The sequence below is a fragment of the Solanum lycopersicum genome, chromosome 1, assembly GCF_036512215.1.
Source record: "Solanum lycopersicum chromosome 1, SLM_r2.1".
NCBI lineage: Eukaryota > Viridiplantae > Streptophyta > Magnoliopsida > Solanales > Solanaceae > Solanum > Solanum lycopersicum.
In genome coordinates, this window is record NC_090800.1 from 6,856,489 (window position 1) to 6,868,621 (window position 12,133).

The 12,133-nt window shown below is 28.3% G+C and overlaps 1 protein-coding gene and 1 non-coding gene across 2 annotated transcripts; both read right to left on the reverse strand.

Moving 5' to 3' along the window:
• Window positions 1–221: 221 nt before the first annotated feature.
• LOC101249289 (uncharacterized) lies at window positions 222–4,890 on the reverse strand. The gene is made up of 7 exons (XM_004228335.5): window positions 4,550–4,890; window positions 4,419–4,454; window positions 3,182–3,319; window positions 1,916–2,002; window positions 849–896; window positions 700–776; window positions 222–608 (listed from the first exon to the last, which is right to left on the reverse strand). Exons 1-7 carry the CDS (start codon window positions 4,622–4,624, stop codon window positions 458–460), a joined length of 612 nt encoding a protein of 203 aa, XP_004228383.1. The 5' UTR covers window positions 4,625–4,890; the 3' UTR covers window positions 222–457.
• A 37-nt stretch (window positions 4,891–4,927) lies between these two features.
• Window positions 4,928–4,999, reverse strand: TRNAM-CAU (transfer RNA methionine (anticodon CAU)). The gene has a single exon. It is a non-coding gene; the product is annotated as a tRNA-Met (tRNA).
• Between the last annotated feature and the right edge of the window lie 7,134 nt (window positions 5,000–12,133).

Sequence of the window (12,133 nt, forward strand, 5' to 3'; positions counted from 1 at the left end):
TAGTGATGAAATGAGTTGGACTATAATGCTGAAATTCAAAGTGTGTCTAACCGTCTTTTATTGAAGTGTTAAAAGATAAAAAAAATGACAAGTACAAGCAAGGGCCTAGACCTTACTTTTTGTCACGATGAACACCTTTCTTTGCAACCTTTCGAATCATTTGGTGAGTTAACTAGAAATGTCTTAATGTTGATCAACATTCTACTTAATAACTTCAAGCCTTTGTAGTGAAGTGTATACTTTACTCATTAACTTAACCAAGGAAAGCAAAGAGATTACAGAATATTATACACAAAATCCAGAACAAAACTTGAAAAAGTAGAAATACTACACTTTCTATATCCCTCAGTCTATAAAACAGGAACCATAAACTTCAAAAGAAAAACACAAAATAATCGGGCTCTTCGAAAATGGACCTATAATCAACCAAGTGATGCCAGATGTATGTAACTGCAACTCAAGCAGCAGCAGAGCTAAAGAGACTCCAGTTGTGCACTTTGAAACTAGAGACTGCAAGTTTAAAAACTTCAGCCATTGGCATAACTCCAGACTGTGCAGCAGGTACAGCCATGCCTGCCCCAACTGCGGTAGCACTCTCACTCAAGGGGCTACAATCACAAAGGTAAACAAAGAAAATGTTAAAAAGCAAGCTAATTTGAGTTTATAGCTTGAGTAAACCGAGTTATCGTCCACACTTACTTAATTACTAGAGGCTCATATGCAGTTATCAGTACATCTGTCCCAACTTCCTTAAGGCGAATGTTTGCCAGGTACACCTGAACGGGACACGATCAGATCTCATCTTGCAGTTATCGGGGAAGAGGTGGAAAGAGAATGTACAAACTTACCTTAACCAAGTTCTGTGCTTCCCTCCCTTGTTTTCCCTTGGCAACTGCCTATGAATTGAATAAGGTTGATCAGGATTATCTTGACGACATAAAAATGATAAATTATACCAACTAATTAAAGATATTTATGAAATTTTACGAATAGCTGGCAGCATGTCATCAATGACTCTCATCCTAGTTGAAAGTTTTGTGTGTTGGGAGAACTAACAATCTTCACATCTACTTCCATTTTTCCAGAAAATAAATTCATGCAAATGTGAATGAAGAAGGAAGATAACCTTCCCTTACCAAAATATCCACCTATTAAAAGTAAAAGGAGAGGAATGTATAGGCTAGAGAACTATAGTCCTCTTCTGAGAAACATGCATTTCAGAACATTGCCGTATAACATTATAGAAGAGAACCATTACTATGTTCCTAATCCAACAAAAAATTTCATGTGCATCTTGCCAGGTCACTTGATGAATTTACTACATGTAAAAAATATAGAGAAGATGGCCAATATGTTAGTTGATATAGGGACCACGCTCATCTGTCTGTTATATTCAACGCAAATTCAAGTCATAATTTTCAGAAAATTGTTAAGTGGGGATAGACAACTGGTCTCCTTATATGGACTTGCGCAATATTCCCCTCTTGAGAGTGCCATATCTATCGAAAATTACAAAATGGATCTGCCAACTTTTCGGAAAAAACTACAATTTCTAAAACTTGTTTCTTACAGGAGCACAAACTACGGAATTTGTAAAGAGAATGAATTTCCTTCTTTTCTTTTTTCTTTTTGATAACCATGGTGTTAGAGAATGGAAGTTCTTAGGATTTCTAGAGATGCTAACTAGTCATTAACCAAAAAACAATGCCTCTCCATAATGGTATATGACCTTCATGATAACTTCCCCGTGATGACAGATTAGAACAGCTCTTTCTTTGAACAGGTAAAAACATTAAAACAGCTTTTGTTGGCATCAAAACTATGCCATACATATGAAGATCCATAGAAATAAGATACCAACTGAAGTTGAGATCATACATAAATGCTGAGCACTTATAAAATAACACTAACATACCATCTGACCAACAGCGGTGGTGATGACAGCAGGCATGTTTCTATAGCACAATCCAGGGGCCTCAAACACTGCTGACTGCTCAGTGATCTGTAGATATAAACCGAAAAAATCAACAAGATAATGTCTGAGATGCTATGTAAACTAACAACTTAACCAATAAGCAAACTGCGAGCTTTAGAGAAATGAACAAGTTCAATATTTCACATTTCATGTAAAAGAATTTCCATTTATATTAGTGTGTAAATACAAACAATTATTTTGCAATGCAATACTGGACCTTGAAGAAAAACTCAGTTGTCGAAGTACTGAATTACTTTAACTCAATTTCCAAGAGATAATACCAGAAATCGTAAATTCGTTTGGAAAAACTAAAATTAAAATAGAGAACTAGAAAGTGATATATGAAGGAAATTCATTGATGTACTGCCAGCACTACAAAGCTGACTAGCAGCATTGGATAGATAATTCAGTTTGGCTCAATAATTAGCTTAAGCTCTAGGAAAGATGCATTATTCACTTGAGACGTATGAAAATGAGAAAGATGACATTGGAGATCTCCAGACCAGTGAATCACATAGAGCACTCTAGGAAGTAATACCCAAGTGTTGATCCTTCAACCATTATGTCTTGTTGCAGTATCTTAAGGAACTATTGGCCTTCTTTATGTAGCTTTCTTCCTGGTTTTGCTAGGACCAAAGGGGGGGGGGGGAGAAGATAAATTCCATTTTACTCTGCCCTGCTTACCATTTCAAAGGTGAAAAAAAAAATCACTCTAGCCTCTGTGATCAGTATTTAAACGGATTACCAAAATGCCAGAGTAGTGCATGAGAATTCACACCTAAAACTCGAGAAACACAAGGTAGCTGGATTTTGTATCAGGAACAAGAGTCGCAATAGTTTTTAATACCAAACAACTGTGCAACATTATGTCCCTTCTAGCTCGTTCAGTTTTGCAATGCCTCTGTGTTCCATTTAAAGAAAATGTCAGTGCCTCAGTCCAAAACTAATTGGGTTGGATACATGAATAATTTGTACCCATTATGCTCAATTATGATTTATTTGAGAGATCCAAAAAAGAATTGAGAAAAAAAGTGACAACAATCCATAAGAACAAATCAAAGAATGGTAGTCGTTGGCATGTTTCATGTCCCTACAATTAGTTCATGCATATTCACTATCTCAAAAAGCATATAAAATGTTAATCGAACAGAAATTAAGTTATCCCTAAAACAGTTGATCTTCTCTGAAGATAGGAGAAGAGCTTACTGTAGCTCCCTCAGCCTCTTGTTCATTGGCAAGGTCTTGAAGAAACCAAGTGGCACTTCCACTGTCTGCTACATCCATCTTCAGATCCAGAAGCTCAATTATCAAACTCTCATCGCGCTCAGGGTCCACAAATGCCTCCTGCATTCAAAAAATCAAAGTAAAAACAATTCAAACAGAAGATTAGAGAGAAAAAGAAAAAGAATGAGACTGTATCCAGAATACTAAAAAAATGCAGCATCTCTTCCAAGATTGAACTTTTTATAAATAACCAATACAAGTCTACTTTTCTTATTCAATCAAGAGTAAACAAGAACAAAGGCAACAAACCTCATATGATTAAAACAAACAAAACAAATCTGAACAAAACATTTAGAAGAAACAAAAGGATGATCCACAATCCAAAAATTTAATAATCCCCGAAATTTCATCCAAGATTGAACCTTTACAAAAGGAAATTGCAAATGGAGTTGTATTGGGGAAAAAGGGTCTCAAGTAAGTGGATGAATTATGCGACAACACATGGCGAGTAATGTCAGGCGACTACAGTCCATTGAATAACATCTCCGATACATGGTCAATGAGTGCAACACCCAGTTCAGGAAGGTCCCGGAATCAATAATACCAGGACCAATGACTTGCCAATAAGTCTCATCTAGCTCTACACAGGGGAGGTGAACCCCATCGTCAAAAAATTACGTTGTATATTAAAGTTATTTTTAAGAATTTTTATATTTATATATTGATTTTGAACCTCCTGAATATAAGACTAGACGTTGCCTTAGTCGTTGAGGGGTTCAAACCTCAAATCTTAAGCACTACTCTTTTTTTGCTCGGACCCCCTTAATGAAAATCTTGAATCCACCACTGGCTCTACAGACACTGGACAACAGATGGAACCACAGCCAAGCGAGACAATGATATAAGAAATAGGCTTGACAATCCACAAATCACGATTCTCACAAGCAGTACACAAACATCAGAGTTTCTGACCCAATAATGTGAAACTACCGCACAAAAGAGCAAATTCTACAAAAAGCTACTCATTCTAATTTCTCCATAGAAGAAAAAAAAAACACAATTAGGGGTTACATAAATCTCATGAAACACTACACAGTTAACATTACTTTTTCTACTGAGCTACTTTGTTCCCAATCAGTGTGCCCTTAAACCACAACACCTAAAAATTCAACTATGAATTATACCAATTTACGATTAAACAAAGGTTGGCTCAACAAACCTGATGATCAGGAACTTGACGGACATTACTAACATCCTGCAAAACAAATGAAATCGAAGCAAAACCCTTAATTAATATGAAAAAATTGCAAAATCATACGAAATTTATCATTTTGAAAAGAAGAAGAAAACCTGGAATCGGATAGGGAAAGTAGTGGAAATAGCACCACCGAAAAGAGGACGCTCAGCAGTAGAATCAACAGCCATATTCAAAATTCTAACTTTTACACAAGAAAAATGCAATATATTTATATTATAGTAATAAGTAGAAAGAACTACACAAACCCAGAAAAATATATATGAACTTTTTAACAATAACGCTTGCTTTAAAGCCAAATTCAAAAAAAAATATAAATTTTAAAGAAAAAAATAACAAAAACTTCAACAGCTTGATTTGAACGCAAGTTCAAATTTTCGATTACAACTTTAATTTTTTTAATTACAACTTTAATTTTTTTTAAAAAAAAATAGTTAAAAATAAAAAAAATTTAAGTTTGATTAAATATAAAATATCAGAGCCAGGTTTCGATCCTGGGACCTGTGGGTTATGGGCCCACCACGCTTCCGCTGCGCCACTCTGATTATGTTGTTAATGTATTTCATTAAAAGTATTTTATATTTACAACTAAATAAAGTGTAAATTTGTGATAAAGAAATATTTGCGGATTGTAGGATTTTCTTGTAAAGTAAAAGTCGTTAATGTAGATCATGCGGAACTACTAGCTTTGCTCCATGGTTTGAATCTAGTATAGAAAATAAATATTAATTATTTGATCGTGGATATTGACTCTCAGGTATTACTTAATACCTTAGAAAGTGCTAAATCAATATATTCACACATTTATTTGGATTACAGGTCATTGCTCCTATTGATCGGAGGATTAACAATGAAGCATACAATGAGGAGGATAACTCAGTAGCAACAGATATGTTAGCGGAATGCGAAAAGAAGACTATGGATCCAAGTATGCATATGAACAAGTTGTTTGTTTTTTAAGCATCTTCTTCTTTTATACTAAAAGCTCTTAGAGGAGATGTGAATAGAACTATATCGTTTAGATCAGTCTCTTTTTTTATGAATGAACCTACTATTTAATAAATAAAATCCTTTCAATTCCAGAGCAAAAAAAACAAGTTTGGTTCTTTTAATTTTGATTCTCTTTTTTTACATTTTTCAAATTCTTAAATAATTTTATCCTCGAAACAAATTTGACAAATAATGTCTTCAATGTGCAAATGTGTTTCCCCCACTGATTGACTACCTTTTGATTGCAAGATCAAGAACTCAAACGCTCTACCGTGATATTCAATTTTAAAAAGATCACTGACCAGTTAACAAAGTTTTTTCAAAAAAAAAAATCACTTTACAATTGGAGGTAAAATTAGTCGCAAATTTAAGAGGAAAAGAAAATAAGGCACTATTTGTTTATGTTTAATGGAGGTCTATATCTACATAGTTTAGATCTTAGTCATAAAGTTTGTTTATTTCCAAGGTCTGTATTTTTATGACTAAGTGTGTTTGTTTTTCTTATTTTAAAATCAGTTAAATTAATATAAATGATTAAGATCTATAACAAAATTTTAGCATCATTAAGATGTTTATTTAAGAATTTCTTACAAATATGACTATTACCGCTATTCAATCTTCTTTCACTCAGTATGCATAACAATCATTCAATCATAACTATCACCACCACCAACCATCCTCATCTCAATCATAATTGTCACTAATGTCAATCACCAAATCTTCATCACTATTAGTCATCATTTGCAATTATAACCATAAACCATTGTTACATCCACCAATTATCATTGATAATTACTGCAATTAAGTCAACATTATATATCGCCAACCGTCATCATCATTCATCTCTTTCATTAGCTATCAGTGCCATTACACTAGTAATTATTAGTCGACAACAATTTATACTGTTAATTACTATTGTCAACCATCATACTATAATTACAATCCATAACCACCATCATTAGCTAACATCATCTCAAATCGATCCACACAATCATCATCATTAATCATCACAATTGTCAACTGTCATATGAAATTTGAAAATATTTAACAGATATAATATTAGATCAATATTATACTTAAATATTATATTTATTACTTTTTAAATAAATACAAATTTTATATATTCAAACGTTGTAAAAATAAACAGTCTAAACTATTTACTATTTAGAGTGTAATGCAATATCTTAGTATAGAAATATGTACAAGCTTTGATCTTTAAATCTTAATATGCATCTTAATATTCAGATCAATATGCACACTAAAACATCTTAATTTTAATAAAAAGAACTGAGGACTTACATTCCATTTAATTACAACAAAAACAAGTAGCTTTGAATTCATATTTATTGAAAATTGTGTACATAATATTATATTTTCGAACATGCATGTACAAATTTGATATTACTAAGAAGAAATTATCAGACAACATAAAAGTTAGCATCAGAGTCCCTCCGCTTCATATTAATTTATAAATTCTTATATCTTCATATTAATTTATAAATTCTTATATATATATATATATATATATATATTAAAAATTATAAATAAGAAGATAAAGTTTATTAATTTATCTCTTAAAATTATTTTTGAGAATTTTACAATTAAATGTAAACATTTTGAAAAAAAAATCAATTACAAAGAAAATATTACAAAAAATATAATTAATATTTTCTTAATTTAATAAGGTAGACAGCTAATATGAAATAATTATATTTAGTAAGATGATCAACTAATATGAAACCGAGGAAATAGGGGTGTTCGTGGTTTGATTTTAATCGATTATTGGTTAAATTAAAACCAAATCAATCTTGTCGACTTTTTAAATTTCTAAAACCAAACCAAGTAAAAAGAACCACTAATTTGGTTATTGTCGGTGTTTACTTCGATTTGATTCAGTTTTTCTGGTTATTTTAGTTTAAAAGTAATAATTTTTTTTGAGGAATAACTCGCATAAATTAGTACATGACCAATACATATAAAACCTATTGTTGATTTAATTAAGCAATACTATAGTTATTATTCCACGGACAAAGTGATTCACTTAAGAAAAAAAAAGGAGACTATCTTATGTGATGTAGGGTAGGCAAATTAAAGTAATAGGTTTTGATGGACTAAGTATTGTAATAGTTATGTTAAAATTTAAGTGTTGGCTTGAGAAAATATAAAGTTAAATGCCTGGTTAATCACAATTTAACAAAATAATTTTATTTAAATATAATATATAAATAATTAGAAACTTATATATTTAATTTATCAATTCAACTTAGTTATTTTTATGATTCTTTTTAGTAAAATCAAAATCAAATAAATAATATCAATTTTTAAAATTCATAATTAAATCAAATAAAATATCAATTTTTTAAAATTAATTTAATTTAAATTATAATGTAATTTAATTTTTTAATCTTAACCATGAACAACCAATTGCATTGAAACGTTGTTGGAACTTAATACAACTCATACAATTAGGGAAGATTAATGCGAGAGAAAATAGCTCTATAATTAAAAGTTTTGAACAAAAAGAAATTTAAATAAATAGCTTCATGGTGACACGTATACGACATGTGTATCCTATTTAAGGCAATAAGGTTGCAGAAAATTCAAAATATGAAATCTTTTATTATCGTATGAATTTATTTAAAAATTGGTCAAAATTTATTTTTAGATTATAGAATATTTGACGATATTAAAATAATTTTAAGTAAATTGAAATTGACTTTAAAAAGTTAAAAGTAAATTTCCCTATTTTACATTTTTAACTTAAAATTTACTAAAATTTAATTTTTTTGTTTTACTTTTGAATCTCTCTTCTTAATCAAAAGAAATAATCATTAGTTACTTGCTAGTTAATTTGGGAGGTAGCTTAGAATTTATTAAGATTTTTTATCTACTATTTAAGTATTTCATCCATTTTAAATTAATTAGTTTTTGATAACGTGCGTTGCACGTTTAATTTTTACTATTGTTATATAATTTAAAATTTTGCTATCAAATAGAAAATGTTTAAATTAACAATATTAATTTTACCAATTATATTTCATGTATCAACAAAAATAATAAAAAGGAATTGTGCATTTGGCATCAAGCAAAAAGTATGTGAAATTAATTAATATAATATAATTTTCTTCAACTTTGTATAAGTCTTTTTTATAATATTAGTGATAACCTTTTATAGCTCATAAATGAATATTAAAAATACATGCACTTGTTGATAAGATTGCCTACTTTATTTTAATGAGAAACGATAGAGTGAAATATTTACATTATTTAAGTAAGATTCTAAAATTAAAAGGCAGTACTATCAAAATTATACAAGATTAAAAGCAATAATCACATTTAAAATATAAAACTAACAGATATATAATTTAAACATTGAATTTCATACATACATCTATTTCAAAAGCTCATAATAATAGCTAAAAAATTACAACACCACAATGAGTTTATTAGAAATGCAAAAGAAATTAGAAACAACAATAATCTTCGTGATGGAGAATATATATCGAAAGAGAAATGAGGACTTAGGCATGTGAAAGTCTAAAAAGAAGTCTTTAAGTTCTTCTCCCCACCTCATGTATTCTATTTTTTCATGGCTTTTTTGCCTATCATAGATGGAATAATTTTTTTATTATCAGTTGAATGGCAATTTCTTTCATTTTTCAATGGTTATCACCTAATTCTTAAATAGTAGCAAAAATGTCTGTTTAAATCCTATATTTTTCAGTTCTAAATAATAGTCTTTAATATATAGATAGATGGAAAGATGTAAAATACAAATCATAATTAAACTTAATAAGAGAATTAACATTACCACTAATAATTATTGCTTTGAACTTGGAATCTAGTCTAGTTTGAATGAATAATTAAAAAGATGAAAAACACAAATCATTGTAATTAGTAATAAATGAGGAAATTACAAGTCATCTTTATAATTTATTACTAATTCATTCATATATAATAACACACTTTTAATATCTTAGTAATAATAAATCAAATAAATAAAATCGGTGGCATTAATCAAATAAATGGGGGGTCACTATTTTTATGTGCCAGTAATTATTCTAGGATATACATATATAATTAAAATATATCTTTCACATTCCCAACATCTAATTATTTATTTATATTTTAATTAAGAATTAATTTAAGAAAATGCAAAAGTCAACTACATTTTAATTAAAATGATACAATTTAACATTTAAACTAAATAATTAAATGCTTTTATAACATTTTAATTTATAGTAAGGGTAAAATTGTAATTCAACCTTTAACTTTTTTGTTCCATCTTATAATAATATATGATTTGTACTTCACATTTTACTTCAAAATAAGTGGTTCATTAATTCAAGAAGATTTTTTTTCTCCAACTTTATCTTGTTTAAATAAATAAAATCTTACATAATTTTATAAAATTATTTGACTAACGGTAAGGGAAAGAAAATCGCTTACTTTTTTGAAATGTATATTTTTAAATGGATATATTCAAATTTTCAAAAAAAATTCTGTAAGATTTTTTTTTTGGAATATGCTTGTATCTTTCACTTTTGCTTTTTTGATAAAGATTCTTTTAAAATATATTGATATTTAGTAGGCGTTTTGTCCATGTGATGACATATGATGATATGATATCTTGAGATAGAATCAGTATTTTGGATAGGCATAATACATAAATGTGCTCGTTAATTTGACTTCAAATCACATTTATATCCTTCAAATTTGGATATGCACAAATAGACACTTAAATTTGTATTAGAATTAACAAATAGACACACATGTTCTACATGTCATTTTTTGTCCTACGTGTATTGTGTCATGTAGGACTCATGTGTTTATTTATTTAAAAGTTGGATAGTTAAAGTGCCTATTTGTGCATTATGAAAGTTGGAGGTCAAAATTAAAATTTGAAGTCATGTTAGGATCCAATACATGTATTATGCCTTTTGGATATGCGACTTAACGCTGATTCCATCTCATAATTCCATATTATCAGATGTGATTTCATATCCTCTAAAAAGCATGATATGGAATTACATGGTGATTTCATATCATGATTTGAGATATTTTAATATAAAAATCGATCCACAAGTTTATATTTGTTAAAACAACCCCACATTTATATCTACTAACCATTTATACCATATGTAAATAATATTTATAATCATCACATCATTACTTTTTAAAATTTATTATTCTCATCGACATAAAATTTATTATTCTCACCAACATATAATCACTTTAACTCACACCAACCGATTGTTAAAGTGATGAAATATTTATGGTCTATAAACATGAAAATATAGTTGCGGATGATATTGACCAACAAATGATTCAAAGTAATAATGTTGGTAAGTCTTCTTCGTCACATGTTCAAGAAATGTAAGTTCAACTTTAAAAAATTGTTTGTATTATCTGGGAGGATTATAATAAAAATTAGTACACTACAATTTATGTTTAATTTTTTTTATTGAATTAAAGCTAGATGAAACAATTACTTAATTGGAGAAAAAATACCTTTGTAATAATTTATTATGCGATTTTATAATTTTTATTTGAAAAATTGAATAAATAATGGGGCTATTTTAATAATTTTATAATTTATGAAATTTTATGTTTATGAAAAAATATACTATACAAAAATTTCATATTGCATGTTCGAACAAAACTTTAATTTCATCTTATGATTCCATATCATAATACCATATCGCATGACTAAATGGACCCCTTATAATAAAAATAAAGAATATCTAATTCAAACTATAAGATATAAAAGTGATTCAGATGGATCAAAATAAATTGATACATCAAATAAATAAGGTTGGATGCAATGTCAATCCCATATATATTTACTTATAAAAGTAACATTGAACATTTATTTATAGATTCATATCAAATGTTAGTATCTATCTTTATTCTACTTGGAAAGCAACTCTATAACCACAATAAAAGAAAATAGATAATTCCTTTTAGGAAAAAAGAGTCTGAAAAATACTTTAATTTTAGCTGAAATTATTGTTATAATATTAAATTTTAAATTTTATAGAGAATTTTTTTTACCTCTAAACTATATAACAATGTATTTTAAAGGTCTATATGTGTCCACACTGACACATTATTATTATTTATAATCATGTAAAATTTTCTTATGTCCATGTGGACACACATATACTTTTAAAATACATTATAAAGTAGTGCAAAGGGTAAAATCTCCTTTCCAATGTTTCGTATCGTAATAATAATTTTGATCAAAATTTAAATATATATATATCAGACCCTTTCCTTTTTTTATTATACTTTTATCTGTCACTTATTCTGAAACAAATAAAATAATTAATTAAAATTTTCTTCTATTTTTATTACTATAAATGTACTCTTTAATATACTCTCTCCATTTGGTATTGTTTGTCATGATTTTTATTTTTAGAGCCTAACTATAAAAACTTTGACTAACATTAAAGATGTATTTTTTCATCATATTAATATGCAAAAAATTGCAATTTATATAGTACTTTTCATATATTTTTAGAATATCTAATTTTTTGTTTAAAATATCAAATTAATGTGATTTAATTTAATTTTAAAAATTAATTAAATTAAATTTTAAAAAACGCAATAGGACAAATAATTCTGGACGGAGAGAGTAATTATTTTCTTTTCAATGCATATATACCTCTTTTTCTATTTCAAGTTTT